The sequence below is a fragment of the Manacus candei genome, unplaced genomic scaffold (assembly GCF_025592945.1).
Source record: "Manacus candei isolate 608988 ecotype Guabito, Panama unplaced genomic scaffold, ASM2559294v1 h1tg000028l, whole genome shotgun sequence".
Classification (NCBI taxonomy): domain Eukaryota; kingdom Metazoa; phylum Chordata; class Aves; order Passeriformes; family Pipridae; genus Manacus; species Manacus candei.
Window position 1 is genome coordinate 23,510,280 of NW_026138076.1, and position 25,231 is coordinate 23,535,510.

A 25,231-nucleotide genomic window follows, 5' to 3' on the forward strand; every position below is an offset into this window, starting at 1 on the left:
AGAGTGAAAACTGGCTAAGGAAATCAGGGATAGGTTGCACTGGGTAAACATGGTGAGATGGAAACAATCAAGACAAAAACAACAACCCTCAAACCAAGGAGTAAGGCAACCTAGGAACCAGCAGCAAAGCATATTGCAAAGATATTGCAAACTATGACTCACAGAGCTAAGTAAAAATATTTTTCTAATCACATCCAGAAAGAGATGTTTATATTAGAAAACAGTCAAAGTTGGCTCTGAAATAGTCTCAACAATAGTTATTTAGTAAATTTTATGTATTTTATTATAGTTTTATGACAGCTAATACTGATATGTCTAAGTAGTCTGTCTTACATTTATTATTCATTATATATTCTGTATAATTCCAAAGTACAGATTGCCAACATTTCAGGTAATGAAAATGGTATTCCGGTTTTGTACACTGGGCATGGTTTCCTACGTGTAACAGATAGGGAAATGTTATAACATATGTATATAGTTCTGCCCAATGCAAGAAATACATGCAGCCATAGAACTATACATTCACATAAAATGCTACTAATCATAACCAAGTCAGACTAAGTAAACTAAACTAATATCTTTTACATATCTTTTACAGCTATGCACGCCAGTAGGCTTGAAAGCCATACTTGTTTGTTTTACTTTATCTTGGGGCACATAAAATCATAGTATTTGGCAGCATGGGATAAGGGACATTAAATCAGCTTTTATGCTGTTGTTAAGAAACCCATAGAGGATGGGATTCAAGCAGCAGGACATCATACCCAATAAATGGCATATGCAATATACTAATTTAAAATGTCTGTTAGAAATGAGAGTGGCATTAAAATCTGTCACAATGTGGAAAAGGTGAAGAGGCATCCAACTGAAACCAAAAACTAGGATTAGCACTGTCAGTCTGCAAAAAACTCTCCTTGATCTTGTCTTAATTCTGACAATGGATCGGGATACTGTAATCATGTCCTGGATCTCTGTATTTTCTTCTGGTTTCATTTCAAAACAGATAGGAATCCCAGGGATGAATTTACTGGAGGAAAAGAGCTGACTTTTTTCTGTGCCAGAGGTTTCTGGGAGATCTCTTGAATGAGTATCCTGATGATGCCTTGAAATAGCTGGCATCACACTTGAAGTCTTCCTGCTATATCTTCTGTGGTGCTTTTTGCCAAAGGCACAGCTCCACCTGGAGTGCCCAGAGGACTGCACCTGTGTGCTAGTGCTCTTAGAGGGATGAAGAGCTAGGTTTATCATCTCCTTTTCTTCAAACTTGTTTTCCTTGTTTGACAGTCTAGAACCTATGCTCCTGCAGACGCTCGTGTGACTAGCAGTTAAACACGCCAGCGGCAGTATGTACTGCATGAACAGTAAGGCTATTGTAAAGGCAATTCTATAGGAATCGGAAGGCCATGACTCGATACACAAGAGTCTGTTCTCCAGTGCCTCTAAATTCAGAGTTTTGCTGAGGTCCACAATTTTGTGGAAAACTGGCAGAGGGGAGCAAATTGTGAAGCCAAAGGCCCAAATGGTCACTATTAAGAAATAGCCTTGTTTTGCTGTTAGATTGCTAGAAAGGGGATATTTTATCATACGGTACCTGACTGCAGCAATAGATATTAACATCAAAGTTGAAACTAGAACTGATGCGCATTGGAGGAAGGGCATTACATGGCACATGACAGTGCCAAACATCCACTGATCAAGCAGGACAGAAGTCAGTGTGAAAGGCGAACAGAACAGCACAACCAAGATGTCAGAAAAGGCCAAGTTACCTATGAGAATGTTTATTATCGTCTTCTGCTTGCACTTTAGTAGGGCCATTAGTATAAGCAGATTTCCCATAAAGCCAGCCAGACTTATAAGTGTGTACAGCCCAATAAGAAAGTACTGTATGTCATCAACACTACTCTTATAGTCTTCCCAGGCAGAAAAATTCTTTGTAGTAGCAGAGGTGTTCCTGGTAGGTGTCCTGTTGGTACGGTCTTTTAATCCTAAATCCATTTTACAGTCCTGCTTAGAACGAGAAAGGCATTAATTAGCATCTGAAGGAACAATGATATTGCTGTTAATCAGAATGTAAAGGAACATAAATTTACCTGGTGTCACCTCAATGCAAATAAATTACTAGTCACGTTAGTCTACTGTGAGGCAGATCCTGTATAACTTCAGGTCAACATGAATTAGTTATGTAGGTTTTACCATGTGGTGTTCAGCATGCCTTGGCCTCCTACCCGGCTGCTCACATGGGAGAATGGCAATTTAAGGTTCTGCATTATGATGCTGGCTTTTAACTATGCTTTGCTATAGACTATATTGTCAGACTTTCCATGAGGGAACAGTTAGCTACAAAAGCAATTCATCTTGAGTTGGTGAGATTACTCATGTGCATAATAGCCCATCGATATGGGTAAGGAAATGACAGTCACCATCTGGGCACATGCCGAATCATTGCGTCACAGCAAATTATAATGAAGGCACCTGAAAATACATATGCTAAAGCTGCACTAGCATTTCTTACCTTGCTAGTAGAGAACTAACACAAAATCAGTGAGAGCTTTCAAAAATGATCAGGAAATCCACTGTCAATGATCCAAGATGGAATTCCTAATGTGGTGTATATAGAAACCATTTTCTATTAAGCGTTGAACATATTTTAACTGGTGCTCAAGCAGAAAGGAAAACTGCCTATAAAACATCTAAAGTAACTGGATGTAATACAAAGAGGACAGTGTTAATTGGAAGCAAACTCCACACAGCCATTTGAAAATTCAGTGAACCACTAATTATTCAGCACAGAAACATCGAACATTAAAACCTAACTCAGCACAAAGTTATACTGCCTACAGAATCTTCATGTATTAGTCTTCATTTTAGAACAAACAGAAAGACATGAGAATTTAGTTCAATCTTCAGTTTACCTTAAACACCAGCACGTACTAAAGTTTCAAAGTTCTCCAGAGTGCCAGTGCCCTGTACAAAATTGCTTAATGTTTAGAAATCTTATATAAGAGAAAACAGGAACATCTAGACAATACTAAAGCATATATAGATTGAGCAGAAGGCTAGATCTGTCACCTAAAAAAGGCAGGGCTCTTCAAGGCTCCTCTGTGAGTTGTATGGTGCTGACTTCTTCAAAGTGCAATAATGTTACTCAGCTTCCTCTACACATGCAGACGTGTTCCTTCCTTCACATCACATGTGCTCCTACTGTCACGTGCCAAAGGGAAGCTCAAACCTTAAAACAACCTCAGAATATTCACTGACAGTGTGCTGTGATGTTGTGATGGGAAGGTTCCTCATGTAAAAGTAGGAATACTTATTTAAAAAAAAAAAATCTTGCAAGTAATGTGTTGGAAAGAGGTGACAAGAAGTCAACCTTGCCAGATTCTCTCAATCTTAAAGTGCTTTAAAATAGCTAAAATAGAAGTAAGAACTGGATATTTGAATTTAGATAACCTAAATTTTATAACTGTGTGCATACAAGCAGAGCAGCATTAATGCATATTATTTCTGTACAATTTTTCTCAATCTTTAATGAAATGATGGGAAACCATATAACAGACAAACAATGCTATCTGAGACTACCTTTGCCTCTAGATCAACTTTAAAGAAGCAGAATAGAGGTTCTGTAAGCGATCTAATCTCTCTATGTTGATATTATCAGAAATTTTCATTTTGGTGGGCTTCTCTTTATACAAATATTAGCTAATGAAGGAAATAGTTTTTTATTTATTTTTTCTGAGCTAATTTCTCTGAGTTGCTACTAACCAACCAAAACCAGTATGATCTGCATACCACAATGACTTTCAAAATCTACTGAAAATTCTTTCTTTTCCCTAAGTATGACTCTACATAACTTTTGTCTGAGGAACCCCCCCGCAGAGCTTTGCCCTGGATAAGATACATCTCCATACCTCAGGCTTATGGCATTATGTCCCTGTTATGTCACACTTCTATAATTTTTTTTCTCTTTGTTCAACATGAAGGAATGGTGGATTTTGCTGACTGATGATTTTGCAGATTTCAGTGTGTGCAGGCCATCTCTCATCTGCACACTCTCTTTTGATTGATGAAAGCCATTTCAACTCTATGTTGCGTTTCAATATGAAACATTACCTCCCTAATATTTTCAGGGTGAACATTCTATTATCTTTGTTCCACGACACTACACACTTAGCTGAGAAGTGTGTAGGAAAAAACTTTGCATAACTGAAGAGTTAATAAAGAAAAGCCATTAGTGTCATTCTGGGCAATTTTCTTTTTGCTTGGACACCTTCCTTTTCCAGTTTATATCTTGCACAGATTAAAAGAGCTTTACTAATGGAACATCCCATTGCCTGATAGCAGGTTTGAACCATATCAAGAGTTATTTGAGAAAGGGAAATGAAACATTATTCAAGACCTGGATCTCTCCATATCTTAGTTACTAATCACCTGAGAGAAAGACTAATAGAGAAGGAAATCCAGTACCATCTTGAGATTCAAAAAAACCCTCAAAAACTCTTACAATGCTCTCAAAGTGGTGATGACTCTGAAGAAATGAGCTTTTCATTTATTTTTTGTGCCTCCATAAGTAACTCTGTGCTAACAGCAATCATTCCGCGTAGTCTTCTATTTTAACTGAAACTAGGTTGAAGGATGAACCTGTAAAAGAAGAAACAAACTGGCGTTACTGTTTCTCTACCAGAAACCCAGATATTAGGGTTGCTTTTAGTGTATCTACAGGTATTTTCAGTAGCAGTTAAATTCCCACACATCATCACATTTGAAGGTCATATTGAGTAGTAAAGATGCATGCCAGTGTTTAAGTTATAATAGCAGCTATGTATATGTGTACCAAAACTACAACTCCCTCTCTAGAGTTTTTGGTGATATTTGCTGTCACTGAAAAGGTTCATAGGCCATAGGTTCATCAGTGAATGGAGAAAAAGCAGGCATTTCTACTGGTAGAAAAGGCTCTCTATCTAGTTAGTCCATTCCATTTTAATTATGTGTTATGATCTGTAAAGAAATCTTTATCTTTTCATTAAGTTTTGCTTAGTTTTAATCAATGGATTCTATGAGGAGAATTGAAACAAATCTAGTGGTATCACTGTTATTTCTACCACTTTCAGCTTTGGGTGACTAAAAGTGAAAAGGAAGAGACTTTCAAGTCAGATGCACCATAATTATTTTATCTTCTATAAATTTATATTCCATACAGATAATGCTAAGACTAGGGCCAGAGAACAAAATTTAAGTGTTGTTATACTGTAACATATTCATTAAATGAATGCTAGATTTCTGTAGATTTCTACACCTCCACATGGAGCTCTTGCAGTATGACTTTAGCAGAACTGCTCATTATGTTTTTAATATAATTATTTAAAAAGTGAATATGCTGGTTTTGCTGAAGCAGACATATTTTATTGAGAAACATCAACACGGAAGAGCTTAGTAGCCATGCCTCTGAAGTCCAGCATGGGCTCTCCAGCTCCATCCCTTCTGAGCTATGGCTACCTTCTGCTTGGGGTGCGAGATGAGAAGGTGCCATCTTCCCTATCACGTCCTCATTTCCATGAGGAAGGAGCCCTGGAAGAAGTCACAACATGATCTCTTAAGGCTCTAGGTGGAAACTTGGGGCACCACAGAAGTCTGTAGTACACTGAAGCCCCTCCTGCACCATCTCTAATCACAGTTTCAGAGTGGCAGAAAGACAGAGGGGAAGGAATAACACTATAATCTGTTGATTTCAGCAGAGAACTACTGTGCTGACAAAATTTTCTTTGCAAAATGCCCAAAGATGACTTTATTTTCATTTTGGATGTGTAAAATGAAAGCAGACTTTTGTCCCCAAATTTCAAAAGATGCCAAGTGGATCTCTTGTCTCCGAGCATCCTCTCCTGATCAAAAGAAACCAGTTGCTCTCAGCTTGAGTGCCACTGGCAGTAAAGGTGTAAACAAGTGTTCCTCCTGCATAATTGATCTTCATTAGCATGCCACTGATTTCACAGGGCTATGTGCACTTATTGGCATTTATCTTCCTGCTTTGTTTTAACAGCTGCCTCTACTTTGAGAGATTCACTCTCCCTCTTGACGGTTGGTCAAACCCAGCGCAGCACATGGGTGCAGCTTTTAGGGAAATGGAGATTCATGAAAATCCTGCTGTGGGAAATAGAATTAAATAATATAGTCTCTTTTCAAAACCTTCTCCTCATATTTGAAGTGTATTTCTAAACTGAATGCAACACAGTGTCAGAGTGCTCTTGCACCTGTTTTCAAGCTCAAATTTAGTCAGTCTGAAGGTACCTGATGGAGATTTTCAGCTGTCAGCTCCAAAGGTTGGATCACTTTCACCTCCTACATCAATCAGTCAAGCAAATGAGTTTCCCTTTTGGTGATCCTAGTCTGTGTACACTCCCAATTGTGCCCAGCTACACCTATATGAGCTCATACCCCGTGAGCTTTACGTGGGTTTGCTTAGGTCTTCTTTAATTTCAGTGGAATGCTTGAGACAGAAGGCTAGGCTGCAAAAGGCAGGAGAGACTTCAGTATTGTGCCAGGGCCCAAGGTGGATTTGAATATTTACTGTAAGACTCAATGCAGTTAACATTTAAGAGTACAGTAAAATGTATTTTATAACAGATGGTGTACCATGATCTTGAAAAATTTCAAATAACACCTCCTTAAATTACAATAATTTATGGTATACCTCAGTGTGACTCTCTGATTACTGTGATTCTTATTTTCATCAAAAGCGTGCTTCAGCTGCAGTTGGTCTAGGGCCTGAGATTGACAGGGAGAAATGAAACCATTTTTCAGGTGTAGCTGAGTTAGAAGTACCACATAACCCAAAATATGCTAATATTTTTACTATCTTGTAATTAATATCATTATTTCACTTAAAGCTATCACTTAAAATACAAAATCTATAAATGACAATTTAGGAGAGTTAATAGTCCGGCTATTTCTCTAAATATTTAAAGGGAAATTTTCAAGAACACAAAAGTTAGATGGGTAACCATCATCCTCTGAAAGCAATTGTTTTCTCAGGAAATGTTCCTTCTATTAGATGAGGTACTTACATTAAGGTTTATTCATGGCTAAGAGCTTATATCCTACAATATTAATACCTATTAACTCTGACTGGCTGGTCTTTGTATAGTCTAATCAGTTCCATCTTTGTAACAGGAAAATTAATCTTTATAGCTGTGAATGATTTATAGTCTTAGGGAGGAAGCAAAATTACCTAGGAAATACAGCCTTTCTGCCTCCATAATACTGGAGTTATATCAAGACTGCATAGAAAAAGTCAGAGAAGGTCTTTAAACTTCTACACAGCTGTAAATAGTTAATAAGACAGGCTGTTACTGCCCGACTATGGAAGCTTAAGGAAAGCATTGAGCTGTGTTGTTACAACTTGAGAAATTATGCCCTCACATCATTAAAGACTGAGATAAATCTGAGACAAAATTTGAAACCACTCAACTGTTGCATTCACAATACAAGCTAAAGATGAAAAGCTGCTGCTTCCGATGTTGTTCGTTACATGCAACAGCAAAAACTAGCCTGAGAACCTGGGAGAATTCAAAAGATTGAAATTACTTCAGAAGTCCAGAAAAACGGATTTCTATGCATGTTAATGGTATGCCTCTTTCTGTGCCTGATGGAAAGAAGAACTGCAACATTATCCGGGACAAGAACACAACTTCCCGAAATATGCCAAAGCCAACTAGCAAGAATATATCTCGAGCTCCAAGTAAACGTTATGGAAGGTAACGGGCCATTTACTGGTCAGAACAGAAAACTTGAAAGGCACGGCTACATTTTCTGCGAGGGAGCACAGCAGTTCCTGACTCTCAGAGGCAAAGGCACCAAACCGGGGACGACTGCTATTTTTGCCCTGGCACAACTCGCTCGGCATCCGCTTTGCCCTGCGCGCCCGCCCCGCCCCGCGTCCGGAGCCGCGCACCGCGCTTAGCCCGGAGCCCCGCGCTGCCCGCGACCGCCGAGATCCCCCGTCCCTGAGCCCCCTCCACCCAAGCGAATCCCCCTGTCCCGCGCAACTGCTGGCAAGGCGCTGCCCCGCCTAAACTTGCGCCAGCCCAGCCCAGCCCGCCGCGGCTCCGCGCCCGCCCCGCGTTACCTTCGCGCTGTCCCTCTGCGGGCGCCCCGTGGGGCAGTAGGGGCGGTGGGGGCGGTGGGGGCGAGCCGGGCAGGGCAGGGCAGGGCAGCCCCGGGCTGCGGGCACGGCTCCAGCCCGGGCGGGCACGGCGAGGCTCCGCCGGGGCGGGAGCAGAGGGGAGCGCGCAGCCCCCCGCCCGGAGGCGCCCCTTACTCGGGCGCTGCGGAGGCGCCGGGTCTCGCCTGCGGCCCAGGGCCGCGCCCCGGGGCCGGCGCTGCCGCACTCGCCGCCCGCCCGGCGGGGCCGGGACCGGGGCTGGGGCTGGAGCCGCCGCGCTAGCGCATTTCGGGAGGCCGCTCCAGGCGGCCCTGGAGCCCGGTATTCCGGCGCTGCACGGTGTGACAATTAGAGTTTCCATGGAAATGCAGTGAGTCGGTAAATAAACCCCGCGCTCGCCGGTGCTTACGGGATGCTCTCAATGCCTCACCTGGCGCTCAGGACACGGCATTTTGCAAAGGTGAAACGCGCTGCGAGTCCCCGGGAAGCGGGAGCACAGACAGGCAATCACAGAGCGGTGACCTGAGCTCCCCTCGCTTCGGCTGGAGAGGAGCTCCGCAGGTGTTCATCCATGCTGCTCGAACACCCTTTGATTTTTATTTTAGAACAGGTGGGAGGCGATGGATTTCCCCCAAACAGTTTTCCTTTCCGAGTTGAGTAACTCGGTTCTTACAGAAGGAAATATCTGAAGGGTGGTTTTAATTTTATCTGAACAATCAATGGGAAGGCAGAGCATTTCCTTAAGTGAGCAGTATTTTAAAGCATAAAAATTGTCGGGTGTGTCATAGCACAAAGCATGAAAAGACAAATTCTGCTGTTCTCACCGGCTATTATCTTCTAGCACAAGAAGAGTCATTGATCATAGTCCTATTACAGAGCTACTGGAGAACTGAGTGACATGCAGGTCTGTGGGAGCACAAGTGGCAGAATCTGACACAAAAAAGTAATGACTTTCCCATTTGCCAAGGCACTACTTCGACAGTTGATATTAACACAGCACTGCAGAAAAGCTCTCAGTATAATTAACCTATGAGAGACTGTACCACACAAAAACAAAACAGCCAGATCAATCATATTGTTGAATAACCTTTGAAAAGTCCAGCTAGGTTCCTTATTTAACTTGGGTTAGAAAATACTCATTGAGTGATCAAGGAACAAATAACCTTAATCTTCAGCAGATGAGCTCAGGATGGCAAGGAATATTTCATCCTATCTTTCACTCGCTTCTGCATTATCCACCACCCACTTCTGGTGAATCACTGCATGTACAAGTGGAGCACAGGGAGCTGACAGTGGAAGTGACGCGCCAATCCATCTCATCATTTTAAGACAACTTTCCCGTTAGTCACAACAGAGAACAGAATTAATCCTTTTTAGGCCTGAGCAGCTGTTCTTAGCATTTTCGACCATCTTCCCACCTAGCACTGATGGTTTTGAAGCCTTTCACGCAAATATTTGATCTGAAGACAAAAACCCACTCTGGTTCCAACATGTGATGGAGGTGATTAAGGCTTTCTCCCAGGGTACCCACTTACCTGGGTGTCCCTTGTTCCAGCAGAGTTTCCCTCATTTCTGGCTTCACTGCTTGAAGTGGAAGCTGCCTCCTGGAAACAGTGACTTTAGAGACACTATATCTTTCTATCACAACTTTTGTCAGCAGACTGACATTGTCTTTAGAAAGAAATCCACATTTGCTGGTAGAGCTCACAGGAGGGAAATTAAGGTTTCTTACATTGCACAATTGTGATTTATGTGGGATACCATTGTACCTTCATAACGGTACAAACAGTGTACCTTCATGTTAGGCCATTTCTAAGATGGCCTAGTTCAGGTCACCTAGTACAGTTTCCCAAGCAGCCTCCAGAAATCGTGTGCTTCTTATCAAGAGCAGTCAGTAACACAAGTATTCCTCCCTCAAAGCAATTTTCTCTAAGAATTAAATATCATAATTTTTTTGTTGGTTGTCTTATTTCAGGAGGGTTCTTCAACCAGTAATGTATTGGCAGGTGTGGGCTTGTTTGTTTGTTTTCCCCACAGAGCTGTAAATAACACCAGATTTGTCTCGGCTGTTTTTGGACAATTCATCCCTGATACTTGCGCACATCAGAGGCTATTACTATTCAGACCATTATAATTTTTTCCTTTTTACTGTTCATGTACCTCTCTCTTGCCAGTAATACTACTGAATAATAAAATCAGTAATCTAGAGATAGGAAAGGTCTAGAGGTATTGAATGGCAGAAGTGACAGCAGATCATAGTACAAGTTCCTTAGAAACCAGCCACCATGGGGTTGTTGAAATCATAGAGGAGTCCTTGAGGAAGTAAGAGACGGTGATGATGAAAGATACCTATTCTAGAGGAGCTGGGGAAGAAAAGTGGTGCATCAGAGAGAAAAGATTGAGATTCCTGAGTCAGAAGAACAAAACAGAAAATACAGCAGAGAACTCTGTGGTTATATGAATATAAATTAATTTTGGCATGCTTCTTACCACATTCCTATATGTATCTTTCTTTTGGGAGTATCATTCCAATATCTTAGAAAATTTAGCCTCTAAAGGCTAACTGAAGACATGAAGACTCAAAGCTCCAGTGGAAGTCGATGAGAAAACCAAGAGTCTAAGCCACCTAATATCCAGTTCCACAGCATGAAGTTGATTGTCTTGAGTCAAAATTTGTCATGAGTCAAAGTCTAATGTTACTGTAAAGTCTGATACAAATGCAGCACCTATCCATGGGGCAAGACAGTGTAAATGGTAAGACATAGTTATTACAGAATTTGAGAGATTTTGTGAAATACATAAAAAACATTTCTGTAGGTCAAAATTTTTCACCGAACTCTTCATACCCAGCAAAAGTACTATTAAAATATTATTCAAAATACCACTAATCTCTGGCTTCTGTATGGCCCATCCCTTCCACAGTTCTTACCTTGCATAAAGCAGCAAACCTTGGACTACTGAAGCTGTGGCAATGACTGAGCTGTCTTTGTGATGAAAGGCAGGACATCTGATGGTTAGCTTACTTCCAAGGGTGAGCCTATAATTAGTCATTTTTGTTGCCTAGTGTGTCATCACAGTTTTTGGCTGATATTCTGCACATTGACCCATCTGGATGATCATGCTGAACTGTGGGACCTATTTCTACTTTATCTGAAGCCAGATGAGAGCTTGTGTATGAGCATACATAAGTTTGAATCCTTAATGGACGGAGCAGGGTGGGCACAGCACAAAACATGACTTAGTATTTTAGCCAGGTGAACATAAGTTAGGTTATATCTCAAGCAGCCTTGTAATATTTTATGTGATCAAGATAGATTTGCACTGGTTAACTTGGCTGTATTGTTGAAAATGGAACTGCAGCAGCGAGACTGTCAGTAGAGATTAACCACATAACCTTTCATGAAGCTCATTTGGGTTTGTGACATTAGCAGTCAAATGAAGTGTTGTTATGTTTGGTGTCAGATGCAGCTGTGTCAGAATAAACATGCTCTTATCCAAACAGAGAATTTGCTGCTATTCAAATTGTACTCAACAGCGAAAGACCTATTTAGTCTACTGATGACAGGCTTTTGCCCCAAGGAGCATGAGTTCCCTTATCTTTGAGTAATGTGAAATGCAAGTATTTCAATGGCACTGATGTTCAGTACTAGAAAATGAAACCAATAAAAAATAAGGTTAAAAAACCCTTCAGAGAGTGTTTCCATTCATTTTGGTAGTGGTGACTTCAGTTTGTTTTATACAGAATAGAAAGTACAAATGATTCTCCTAGTGTTCTACCTGGTGTATTTTAAGTTTTACAGAGCAATTGTTTTGCCTGAGCACATGACAATACATTGCAATGAAAGTGACAGCTCATTTTACAACACCTTTTCCATTTTGAGAGTTGCAGTGAGAAAAAATTTTAATGGATTGATGTCTAGGTATATTTTTTCTACATGTTTCTTAAAAAAATTTTGTTCTCTTCTCAATGCTTTTACTTCAAAGCAATTCTATATTCGTTTACTCAGGCTGTTCTGTTTCCTTAGTGGAAATACTTGTGTTCTGTTCATTGTAAATTTTGCAATGTCATGCCTTCACACAAATAAACATATACACACAAACAAACACAGTCTTCCAGTCCAGGGTGCCTTTGATGTACTGAAGAATTCATTCCCTGGAAGAGGATAATCTTTAACACAATGGTTATCTTACTGCTCCAGTGTTCTCGTGTCCTGACAGTCATCACCACTAAAATTAAAGTTACTGAGAAATCATTTGACATCTTTGTGAGCTTGGAGCTCCAAGTGGAGATTCTCAGCTTGGTGTTGAGACTGAAGATGCGCAGAATAGCCAGGGCCTGCTAATGCCTGATTTTCTTACAGAGAATACCTGATGCTACACGGCATTTGCTGCACAACATGTATTTTATATAGCTATAATGGGAAGTTTTAAAAGGGTCTATCTCTGTTTATTAGAATGATTATTTTTTACTGTGTTTAGTGCTCATATGTATGTGAAGTGCTTCAGAGAAGACTGAAACAGCTCCAAGAGATTCAGTCATCTGAGGTGGGCACACAGTAATATGGCAAAGCAGAAAGCTTGTAGTAAGACTTGGGTTATAGCATGTGTGCATACATATATATATACACTCATAAGTGTAGCACATGTTTGAAAACTCAATGACTGAGGCAGCCCTTTCCATTTCTCCACTGCACTGTTCAAAGCCTGACCTTGTATCTGTCTGCAGTGTGAATAACTCTGAATATTTGTTGTCATCGCTGTGAGTTCAGGTCACTGAGTGGCATGTAGGCTCTATATTTGATCTATTATAGGTAACTATTATATTTGCATAGTATAACAGAGGAATTGAGAGGTTTGTTTTGCCTGTATTTATGCAATGTTTGAAATTCTTGTATATACTAACCATTAAAAATTAAGTATTATGAATCACTTCATTTACTGCTCAAATGGAGATCCTCATCACTAATGACAAAATGGACAAGAAAGAAGATCATATCTATCTGAAAATTCAGAAATTTCTGTGGCAGAAACAATAGCATTTCACGAGGGGAGTAAATGAATGCCTCTGTGTTACACTAATCTATTTAAAATAGAGTAGTATGGTGAGAAACAAAGGAAAAATGCACAACTTCCTACACCCCTGTCTTCCCAGGCTCAACACCACTCTTTTGTCCCAACTCTTCTAAAGCCCTACCTCCCTGAGTTGAGCAGGGACACAGGGAATGGGAGTTCTGGTCAGTTCATCACACGTCTCTGCCACTCCTTCCACCTTATGATGTTCCCCTGCTCCAGCATGGGGTCCTTCCCATGGGATACAGTTCTTCAAGAGCTGCTCCAGCATGGGTCCTTTCCATGGGGTGCACTTCCTCAGGAACAGACTGCTCCAGTGTGGATTCCCCACAAGGTCACGATTCCTGCCAGCAAACCTGCTCCCATGTGGACTCCTCTCCACGGACCACAGCATGGCTCCATCTGGGCCTGCATGGGCTGCAGGGAAACAATTTGTGTCCTTATGGTTCTCACCACAGGTTTCAGGGGAATCTCTGCTCTGGCCAGGAGTGGGTCCATTTTGGAGTTAGCCGAAAATGGTTCTTTTTTGGAAGTGAGTCACAGAATATTCTGAGTTGGAAGGGACTCACAAGGACCATCAAGTCCAACTCTTAAGTGAATGGCCTCTGCGGGGATCAAACCCATTCTGTTCAGCATGGGGGCAGGTCCTGGTGTGTTGTCACAAAAGCCATCCCTGAAGCTCCCCGGCTTGTTATGCAAACCCAAGTCTCTTATTCTGAGCTGGTCCTGAAAATGTATCTCTGCACTGGATACCTGTTGGCAGGGTACCACAATTCTGTATCACAGAATGCTGTTTTAAGTTTTTGAATAGCCATCTTGACCATATGGGTAAAAGTATTACAGAGAAGTAGCGGGAAGGAACATCCTGGCATAACAAAAAAAAAAAAGCTTTTTCTCTGTCTAGCGCTTTATCTATTGCCCTTAAAAATCTCTATATTGGACAATTGTTTTTTGGTAGTGTGAATGAATCATTTCACATCCATAGCAATAAGAGGCCTCAGTTGTCCATATCCTAGAGTGTCCCTGATTCAGACAGAAATATACTCTTTATGAGACCTTCAGCTTGGATCCCTGGGTGAGTGTACCCACCTTTGCTCTGTTCAGTCAAAGAGCAGTGCTCATGACCCATGTATGACTGAAGTTCTTGAGAGGCATTATATACAGCTTGCACTTACCTTGTGGCTGCTGCTGTTAAAATGTCAGCAGCACCACAGCTACTGGTTTATAGCAACCTGCACTTTCCTTTCTTACATCAAGGACTGCAGTTACAATGCAGTTGAGCTGAGCTCCTGGAAATACAGTATAAACATCAACTTCACTACTAGGTTCTGAAATCTTCCTATAAGACTCCTTCTACAAAAAATGTTCCAATCATTTAGTATGTGCAACTAATTTTTTAGCTATAATTACCATAGTTCCTTAGCTGAGAGTTATCCACGAAGTGTTGCCATATAATAGGTGTATGCCTGAAGGTAAGAATGTAAGAGCATGCAACTCTTTACACCAGAAAAATTAATCTGGAGCCTTGGAATAGTTAGGGAACTTCTGTTTTTCAGAAAATCTAAACTTCTAAAACAGCCTGCAGATTTTGTCAGGACATTTTCAAAGTGTTGCTTAAGTTTAGATGGGTAACTTCTCATGGACTTCCCAACTCACTGAGTTTTCTAACCATCAAAGTAGATCAGTGCAGTGCTTTTTGTGAGTGGCACAACAAGGTGTTTCAGCAACTTGACATTTTTTATTGATCCAGTCATCACCATTCAGACCAGAGGCTGGTTGTGCTGGTTTAAAAAGCCAAACCCAAACTCTGTAACCTGCTCCTTATGCTTAAAATCTCTTCCTAGTCCGCCTTCCAAAAGCTTCTATTTCCATCTTTAGTTTGGCCACAAGATGGCAATAACTTGCAGACAAAATGCTGAAACAAGCAGACCGATTTGAAACTGTTTCCCTTCCTGAGCTTTTCCTTGCGCTCTTCCCCCCCCCTCCCCCCCCGCCTCTTTTGTTTCAATATTTAATTGCATTTGTTTCGGAATTACTAGGCAACCCACCCCCAGATGTGCAGTTTAAAGGTGATGTGCTTGCAGTGAGATTTTCAGGATGTACTCAGCAGAGCACCATCATGTGATACTGGGGTAAGGTGGAGTTCGGCTTTAAGGGGGAGTCTCTAGCCTTCCTCACCAATCTTTAGGATCTCAGCTGGAGAAATACCAGAGAATGCTTCCCCTTTCCCTACTCCTTCTTCTCCATCCAGCCTCCCGAGTCAGCCTCTGAGCAGATCAAAGACGGGCAGAGCAGTTGCAAGGTGAGTTTCCCCTGCGATTGCTTTCCCATGACTGTGGGTGGTTGTGTGCCGGTTAGGCTGGCGTTTGCTTGCTCTCTTAGGTGCAGGTGACAAAATCCAAGGGAGGGGTAGGCTCCAGGTTGGACTTGCAAGTGGCTGGGTGAACCATCGGCTTGGGCTGACAGCATTTTGTGCTTGCTTTGGAATAGCTCCAACAGTTTTACAGTGCATTTCCAGTCACCTCACAGCACATTATTTCACCCTTTCTGTCTATTACTGCTAAACTTGTGTCCAAAATTCTCATGGAGAGTCAGGATGGTGTGCATGGTGGGGGAGACTGTGCAATCACCCAGAGGGGTCTGCAGAGCTATGGGCTTTCCCCATCCCAGGCCAGCATTCCTGGGAGTGGGGAGGGTTCTGCTTCTGACTTGGGAGCTGATGGGGTAGAGGACAAGGAACAGTGCAGCTGTCCAGGACATGCAACTTCATCCCCTCATGGTGTCTGGTCCATTTTGGAGAGGGACAGGAAAGAAGGACTCCTTGTCACTTGCCAGCAGTGCCGTGTTTCTGAGCTGGTTCCCAAACATGCTCTTAGGTTGCATCTCTGCTATGGGGAAAGGTGAGGGAAGAAGGAGTAGTAGCATTTTCTGGTTTTGAGTTTGATATTTAATAAATAAGCAAGAGCAGAGCTTGTCTAAGGGAGTAGAAAAACCAAGAGCCTGAAACCCAGGACACTCTTGCTGGGTGCAGTTTGATCCCAGCTGGTGAGAGAACCTACCCAGTTCCCTCCTTGCCTGTCATCCCATCGAATCACAGGGCTGGACTGCCCACCTCGTGCTGTACAAGTGCAGGTGAAGATCATGGTTAAATCCAGATGTGACTTTTGGACTATGATATAGTCATACTGCAGGAATTGAGAAGCCCTGGCTCTCCACATCACCCACACGCTTTCCCTTTGGGTAAAGCACCTACTTCTGGCTCTGGCTGAAGTGATGCTTCAAGAGGTCTTGGGGGTGGAAATTTCTTTATTGGACCCTAAAACAGATTTGGTGGACTAGAAGATCCAATAAATTTAGTTCGCAGAGGCAGCAAGTCTGAGAGAGAATGCCCAGCTGTGTGCCTAGCTATCTTGAAAATCAGCGTAGCCAAACCTCAGAGATGCCTTTTGTCTGAAATCACTGCTGTTAACTTTCACAGTAAAATGTCACACAAGCTACATTGCCTGTTGTGGTTTCATGCAGCTATGTGGTGATTATAAAGAGCCAGCAGAGATGAGGTGAGCTCATGACGGCGGCAGCAGTGAGAAGACATGGCATTGGCATGGTCATCCTTTGGCTGACCCTCAGAAGGAGCTGGAGCTGCAAGCCCATCCCTCACACACTGGCTCTGCCCTAGGGAGGAGGCAGCCCCAGGTCTGGTCCCCAGCATGTGGTTGGTTAAAAGAGTGTCTGCTGCCAGTAACAGACAAAGACGATTCTTCTCCAGAGACTTAGATGGCACAGAGATTTCTATCGAGTATCATTTAAGATCAAAAGCTCGCCTATTCAGGGTAACTTTTCATGAAGTACATTTTAGTGGTCAATGTTTCTACAACTTTTGTGATAAATGCCATATGGAGACGTGTTTGAAACGGACTTGTGTGAATTTTAAGAGGCATTACTTTCATTACCATAACCTAAGGTTAAGTGATCAATAAATTTAGCTCATGGCAGAGGGAAAGTTCCAGGCTCAGTGCAGAATTCAGTGCCACTAATGCTGAGTTGAAGTAAAGGTGTGTCAGGTTATTGATTAATTGTTTATTAATTGTTTATCAATTTATTTGATTTTATATTTTAATTTTCCTCCTGAACACACATGCTTGAGTTTCAAATTTTTAAAATCCAAGGCCTTGCAAAAGGATGGTTATTTAAGCATGCTTATTTGTGTTGCATGGCTAAAGAAATTTTCTTCAGTGTTTAAATTTTGCCATCTTTTGTCTTGTTTTGTTCTTCCTGTGCTGCACAGCCCTGTTAGCTGAGATTAAGTTGTTCAGAGTTCCTGATTTGCCTTTGACTCGGTGCCAGTGCTGCTGTGGGCACTCGGTCACTTAACATCAAGTCTATGCATTAGTGAAAAAAGAATACAGTAATTTTTAGAGTCATTTTTCCGCCCCTCACATTGGTCAGATGGGCTTTCCCCACCTCATGTGATGACTGGATGTCATTTCACTTAGAGCAGTTTGAGAAATCAGACATTTGCAGATTAAATTTATGAAAAGGAGATGTAAAGCATAAAGTGAAGGCTGCGCCGATGAAGTCTGAAAGTGCTTCTCAGCTCGCTATTCCGTGTAACTTGTGCCGGAGGGAACGGGCCGGTCAGGGGTCGTGTCTCCGCTTGCAGTCCCGCGGTTCGGTCCTGCTTTCTGCCTCCTTCCCGCGGACCGCAGCCCCGCTCCCGCAGCCCTGCGCGGGGCCCTGGGGCCGTGCGGGTCCGGCCGGGCCGGGTGGCTCCGCTCCCGCGGGACCCGGGGGCAGGCGCCGTGCCGAGGTGACCGGCCCCGCTCCTTCCCTTCTCCCCAGGTGGTGCGAGGGAGATGCGGCGCTGAGGAGCGGGCTCGGCCCGGGCTCCGCTGCGGGACCGATGGGCGCGTCCTGAACTCGGAGCGGTCTGGATGAGAGCGGCGGCGGCGAAGGGCGGCATCGAGTCGGAAACAACATGAATACCTCGGTCCTCGCCCTACTGGGAAATATTTCCGGTCACCTGAATTTTTCGGAGACGAACTCGCAGATCTTGCAGTTTGAGGACGAGGATTGCCGTGTGCCTTTGGCCATGGTCTTCACTCTGGCCTTGGCTTATGGGACTGTGATAATTCTGGGAGTCTCTGGGAATCTGGCTTTGATTGTCATTATTTTAAAACAAAAGGAGATGCGCAATGTTACCAACATCCTCATTGTCAATCTATCCTTTTCTGACCTCCTGGTGACCATCATGTGTCTTCCATTTACCTTTGTGTATACTTTAATGGACCACTGGATTTTTGGGGAGGCCATGTGCAAACTGAACCCTTTTGTGCAATGTGCCTCCATCACCGTCTCAGTCTTTTCTTTAGTCCTCATTGCTATTGAGCGCCATCAGCTGATCATCAATCCCCGTGGCTGGAGGCCGAACAATAAACATGCTTACATGGGGATTGCTGCCATATGGATTTTAGCCACAGCTTCCTCTTTGCCTTTCCTGGTCTACCACGTGTTAACAGATGAGCCCTTTAGAAATGTAACATTTGATGAATATAAAGACAAATATGTGTGCTTGGACCTGTTCCCCTTGGACACTGCCAGGCTTTCTTATACTACAACACTTTTGGTGATTCAGTACTTTGGACCACTCTGTTTTATATTTATTTGCTACTTGAAGGTAAGATAGAATCCTCTTGCAACACAATCCTCTTGTCTGATGTTTGTTTATCCTTGCAAAGATGACAGTGGTAGGTTAATTTATTCCATGTGTTTCTCTTTGTTGAATTTCCTGCAGATATACATACGGTTGAAAAAAAGGAACAACATGATGGACAAGATGAGAGACAGTAAGTACAGATCCTCTGAAACCAAAAGGATCAACATCATGCTGATCTCAATAGTGGTCGCATTTGCAGTTTGCTGGCTGCCTCTCACCATCTTCAATATCGTGTTTGATTGGAATCATGAAATTCTGCCTGTTGCTACCTGCAGCCACAACCTGTTGTTCCTGATTTGCCACCTCACTGCCATGATTTCTACCTGTGTGAATCCCATCTTCTACGGGTTTCTCAATAAGAACTTCCAAAGGGACCTGCAGTTTTTATTTCATTTTTGTCATTTCCACTCCCGTGAGGAGGATTATGAGACTATAGCCATGTCCACCATGCACACAGATGTTTCAAAAACCTCTTTGAAACAGGCAAGCCCAGTCACATTTAAAAAAATAAATAGTGATGATGATGAAAAAATATAAAGGAGTAATAAAAATTCCATACCAAACTGCTTGAAGTGTGATTGCAGGTGAAATGTGTCCAAGGACAAGTGAAATTACATAACAAGTACAAAATGAGTAATGTTTTTCTTCCTTTTCCAAGGAACTTTGATTGTTGTCACTTTGAAATTATATGCTGTGCATTTTTACCCCTTTTACTGCTTTAATGTTCACAGAAGTTGTATCTGAATTTTATTATAAGACAGAGTTAGACCTGCTACTACCTATGGTTTTCATCTGCTGTCTTTTGTTCTGTTCTCTTTGTACAGCTATGTGCTTTAGCAGAAAGGTTTATTTATTGATTATATTTTTTCAAAGAAGTAGTTTTCAGGAGTGTCTATCTAAGACCATTAGAAACAACATGAACCACAGGGACACTGTCACTACAGAGGACACCCACCAAAGAATAAAATGAGGAAATTCTGATTTGAAGAGTAGTTTCTTTCTTTTTTAATTCAGCTTTTGATTGATGTTAAAATCCTCTAAAATCAGTGTAGGCATGCAAAAAAAAGGATTCTGTGAGACCTGTAGAATATGCTTAAATGGTGATGTACAGTTTTCTAATTCACAGTGGCAATTCAGGCTATGATCACTTAGTTTCAAAGAAAGGATTAAGAAAGAAATTCTGTTCTTATTTACAAGAATAAAACCCTATAGTAATGCCACAGTGCACAATGGGATAACTCTGATGCTTCACCACAGCAAATGAAAACATAAATGGGCCTTCAGTCCCAACTGATTATAGCTGGTTTTAATAACACAGGCTTTTTAATTTAAAAACCCTAAACCCCATTTTCATCTGCCATCACTGACAGGAGTTAAGTGTTACTGGGATGAAATATACCATCTGTCCCTGGCCTATGAACCATGTAAATTTTCCTTGAGACCTATGTCCAGAATCTAAAGGGAGATGGGACTGTTCACTGTATGGACAAGGTGCAATATCATCCTTGCAGGGGACAGTGAAAATCAGGTCTGATATTAAAAAATATAAGCTTTAGCTACCTGAGTCTTTTCATAGTAATTAGTGTTGACCTATATAAATTATGTATAACCTCAAAATATTCTGTGTTCAGATGCAGTGGCATAAACCCGGATAATCTCAGTCTTAAGCTGTGCCAGGGGAGGTTTAGATTGGATATTAGGAAGAAATTTTTTACAGAGGGAGTAATCAGACATTGGAATGGGCTGCCCAGGGAGGTGGTGGATTCACCGTCCCTGGAGGTTTTTAAGCTGAGACTGGATGTGGCACTGAGTGCCATGGTCTAGTAATCATGGCAGCATTGGATCAAGGGTTGGACTTGATGATCTTGGAGATCTTTTCCAACCTGGTTGATTCTATTATTCTATGATTCTAATCTCGAAGACAATGGATGGTTAAATCAAGGTCTGCAAAACTTAAAAGAAGTATATGGATAAAGTTTGGGTATAACTGATATGGTTAGCTTCCAAACTCACAGTTTCCACAGTCAGTTGAAGTATGGAATTACTTGTCAAATATATACAATAGAGCTCTGTATATTACTGCTTAAAGTACATATCCTCTAATTACACAAAATATTCATGACTAGATTCCCAGTTGAGGGAAGCCCACATAACTTGACTGCTGTAAATGAAATTACAACAATATTAGCCAGCTGAGGTTCTGTGTCATACAGTGTACTTTGCTGTAAAATCAAGGTCTTTTTGAATAATCAGCTTTTTAAAATACAATATAGACCCTACTTTCTTTCAAGAGGATCATTTGAAATCATTATGGCAGACAAGAGGGTCTTTAAAATGGATATAAATGTAAATGCAGCATGAATGGAAATCCGACTTGATACATTTCTGAGCAAAAAGATCTCAGGATGTTATGGTGAATTTAATGTGTTCTAAATTTGACATAGATAAATACCTAAGAAATTAAAATTATTTGAGTTGCCAGAATTTAAAACTAAAACACTATGTCTTGTGCTGTCTTATAAATAGTGTAGAATATTAAAGTAGCAATGTGTTCTTGTGCATTATAATTCCATGTATTTCTCTACTGGAAGATAATTTAATTTAAAAGGTTTCTGTGCTTGAGAACAGAGATGGAATGTAGAAAATTAATTATAAGACAGAAGTTTCTTTCAGAGCTTTGGCCTTTTGTATTTTATGAGATTTCCTTTTTCTTTGTGGTTCTCTGTGGTATGTGTTGCTACTAATTTGACAAGGGTCTCCCAAAATTTGACAAGGGTCTCCCTCTCACTTTGCAACAATTTTCACCTTCTAAACCATGTGTAGTTTCACAGTGAGATACAATGTAGAAAAACAGCCTTTTTTATATATTAAGAATGTCACAGTGGGTTTTTCCCATTACAAAAAGAATCACTATGAATTTTTGAATTTTACATGCTTTTTTCCTTTTTCCCCCCCTTTTTTTTTTAAAGTTCTTTCTTTCAATGGAGTGGAAGAAGAAAATTCAATTATTTGAGAAACTTTCCAATTAGTTTGCTGGAAATTTTTGATCAGTCTGAATCAGGTGTATACAGAGTAGGTGTTGGAGCAACTTCAGAGGAGCCTGCCAGTGTTCAGGGACCTAAAACAGGTGTGTGCTAAAATTTGGAGATCTTCAGTGGGATAGCAACATATTTCTTCCTATGTCAGCATTTCTCCTGCTTGAGGTCCAATCTCAAATCCTGCAGCCCATCTGATACTGTCATACTGTCTCCTGAGAATGTGTCAGGTGTTTTTTCCCTCCCAACACCTGATAAACAAGGTGAACTGTAAATGGGAGGATTTCTTCTGCTCATCTTTGTTAAGCTCAAGGAACCATTTTTCCTCTGCACTGCTGTCCTAGAATCAGGCTTATATTGTTTCCTCACTTCCCTGCAAGAAGCCTTTCTGAGCCTCTGCTAAGGACGCAGGCTGGTGCATTGTCATACAAATAGCACAGTGTGCTCTGCCTCAAACGGCAGTGTAAAGGAATACAGTGTAAAGAGTGTCCAGCAGGAAAATGCATTCGGAGAATTTCAGAGTCAAAATCATTGCTCTTCTGAAGAATTTATTATGAGATAAAAGTAGTCTCTCTGAGGTGCTGACCTGACATCCGCAGGGCATAGATCATATCTACTGAGAGCGGTATTTTTGTCCTTGCATTCGTGACTTGATGCTGGAGTTCTCAAAAGCCTCTGGAGACTTTCCCTTCCCAACAACCAGAGGACCAATATTGATCCTCTCTTTTATTTTCGTGCTCCAGCATGGCTTGTCATCCTCTATATGCTAAATTTCTTTACAGGGTAAGCTGCTTTCACGTTTCACTATAATTTTTCAGTCATTCTGGTTTGATATTTATTTCTCCTATGTGCTGTTTTGTCAAACATCCCACATTTCAGCACATGGTGATTCCTATCTCAAAAGCCTGAAAATCCCTTTTATTCTTTCAGACTGGTAGAGAAGTTTTACTGACAGAAAATCAGAACAGTGAGTGATCTATAACGTATCTTATTATTTATGTGTCATACATTTCATGTCAAATCTACAACCTTAAATGACAAATGGAACTATTTAATAAACATTATTATCTGCTTCATTTATCTGTTATTTTAGCATCTTAAACTTCAGTTTTATTGGCCACAGACATTTCAAGCTTCTGCATAATCTAAATAAACCAGCATATGTATGTCATGTTAATAAATACTTCTGTATTCCCATATTGTTTTATTTTTCAACATATCTCTTGATTGTGTCATTGTCACTACATATGGTAATTCACAACTTTCACATCAACAGTAAAAAAAAGGATAATAATAAAGGAAACAATTAATTGGCAATACCTGCCTTTGGTAGGCCAGGAAAGAACTGGATATTAAAAAAAAAATATATCTATATGTGTATAATCAACCCTGTTTTTATCACCATATAAAGAAATCAGATTTAAACTAGGAAAAGGAATCAACTTGACAGGACCTCCCAGATCTCTTGAGCTGATGCTGACTGTATCTCATCACTGATGAAAGTGTGAAGGGTAAGGATTCATACATTCTGACTCTGTGGTCTTGGACTACAGTTCCAACTATTATGAATGGATCCTAAAGGCATAATGATACTGATTCATATTCAGACTGTAAATCAGCATATGTTTAAATCCAGGCCTGTATATCAAGTTCTCATTCTAACCCCAGGAAAGTGTTCTCAGATCAATGAAACTGAAAAATTTGCTTAAAGTTAACCATTTGCCTAGGCACTCTACTGAATAAAGGTGCACTGTTGGCTGGCAGCTCATGGTCATTCCTAAAAATCAGATTTTGGATATTAGCTTATTATAGAAATAAATTAATGGCATATAGTTGTTTGGCCTTTTTTTCTGGATTGTTCTATGGATTTTTTTTCTGTGGTACAGTGCCTGATAATGGTTCATTTTAAAGTTTTCCTTCCTATTTCTTTCTATCAAAGAATTTACTGAACTAGTGCATAGAGAATGAAGACAATAAGGAAACTTTTTTCTTTTATTCTTATTTTTAAAGCATACATAACAGTAGGAAACAAGAGCTTAAATAACATCTCTTGTTTGCAACAGATTACATTCACTCAGCTGAGTGGAAAGGGGAGAGAAATAACAATTATAACAAAACAATAAATTTTGTTGATAGTCATTTCTCAGTTGAAGGATATGTACAACTCCAAGATCTACCATGTCATCTTCATTCTTGTGTTCTTTAACATGTGATATCTACTTCCCTGAGTCATTACTAATTAGTCAAGTCATTACTAAAGTTGATATGAAAGAAAATTCTTTTCTTCTATCCAGGTTTTGCAGAATTTTAAATGTTTGATTATTACATGCAAGAGGAAAAAGTGTGACCAGCTTTAGTTTCTAAAACTTTAATTAACCTCTGATCAGAAATTACTTCTATTCAGTATTTCTACCCATGCAAAATACTGTTAATGGCCTAGTTGAAGGTGATATTTCAAATATTTGGGAGTGCATTCACAAAGACTGACTTCAGCTGAAGGATGGCAGCTTTACTGGTCTCCTCCAGAGGAAACCAGAGGGCATTCACACCTACACTACTCTGGGTGCTATGCATCTACCAAAATGGCTTTCTCTCCGTTATCAATATGGGCTGCTAAGGGACAGCCAGCTTCCAGGGCCAGCACTAGGCCTGGTGACTACTGCTTCCCTTCCTCCACCTTACATGATGCTTCTGCTCTCACTTCATATTTCAGCCTCTTGATAGCTGCTTTCTGAGGAAGCTGTAGGAATTTGTACTCTGATTTTGTGAATGCCTGAGTATATGGTAAAAATCAACTCTATTCAGGGCAGTGCTTTAAATAGTTTCTTTCATTAAAATTATCTTCCGGCAAGTTTCTGGTAGGCAAGTTTCTCAAAATTTAGAAGTACATAATCTAGAAAACTTATGTAGGATATATGTTCATACAGAACATCCAGCTCATTGTAGCAAAACTGACAGCACATACAGTTTTGTGTTTTCCAAATAGATGAGTTGATGATCTGGTTATTTGACATAGGTCACGCTTAGTTGCAAGAAATTTGCACCAGATGCAAATGTGTTTGAGACTGATGCACAGGAGAGGGTCTGCATGGTAAACTAACATGCCACATATTATGCAACATTTCAGATATACAGGGAAATAGATAGTTTGGAAAAGAGCCAAAAAGCAGATCTAGATGAAGCCTTGATGCCTTTTGCCAAATATAAACAAAAAGACTTGAAGTCAGACATTATTTAATTTGAGGGCCAACAGACTGA

The 25,231-nt window shown here is 40.9% G+C and overlaps 2 protein-coding genes across 8 annotated transcripts; one reads left to right on the top strand and one right to left on the bottom strand.

Annotated features, from left to right (window-relative positions):
* Positions 1-307: 307 nt before the first annotated feature.
* Positions 308-11,603, bottom strand: NPY5R (neuropeptide Y receptor Y5). 5 transcript variants are annotated; one of them, XM_051789822.1, is made up of 5 exons: positions 7,579-8,006; positions 7,223-7,271; positions 6,686-6,759; positions 4,502-4,638; positions 308-2,007 (listed from the first exon to the last, which is right to left on the bottom strand). In XM_051789822.1, the coding sequence occupies exons 4-5, from the start codon at positions 4,544-4,546 to the stop codon at positions 664-666; spliced, it is 1,389 nt and encodes a 462-aa protein (XP_051645782.1). In that variant the 5' UTR covers positions 4,547-4,638; positions 6,686-6,759; positions 7,223-7,271; positions 7,579-8,006; the 3' UTR covers positions 308-663. The 5 variants fall into 5 exon arrangements, with proteins under 5 accessions (XP_051645782.1, XP_051645784.1, XP_051645785.1 ...); XM_051789824.1 differs by lacking the exons at positions 6,686-6,759; positions 7,223-7,271; positions 7,579-8,006 and adding an exon at positions 8,586-11,603; XM_051789825.1 differs by lacking the exons at positions 6,686-6,759; positions 7,223-7,271; positions 7,579-8,006 and adding an exon at positions 8,120-8,206.
* Positions 11,604-15,346: 3,743 nt separating this feature from the next.
* On the top strand, positions 15,347-23,712 carry NPY1R (neuropeptide Y receptor Y1). Of its 3 annotated transcripts, XM_051789819.1 has the most exons (4): positions 15,347-15,527; positions 18,065-18,899; positions 19,017-19,068; positions 22,904-23,712. In XM_051789819.1, exons 2-4 carry the CDS (start codon positions 18,201-18,203, stop codon positions 22,909-22,911), a joined length of 759 nt encoding a protein of 252 aa, XP_051645779.1. In that variant the 5' UTR covers positions 15,347-15,527; positions 18,065-18,200; the 3' UTR covers positions 22,912-23,712. The 3 variants fall into 3 exon arrangements, with proteins under 3 accessions (XP_051645779.1, XP_051645777.1, XP_051645778.1); XM_051789817.1 differs by lacking the exon at positions 22,904-23,712 and having other exon boundaries at positions 19,017-21,499; XM_051789818.1 differs by lacking the exons at positions 15,347-15,527; positions 22,904-23,712 and adding an exon at positions 17,126-17,271 and having other exon boundaries at positions 18,092-18,899; positions 19,017-21,499.
* Positions 23,713-25,231: the final 1,519 nt, after the last annotated feature.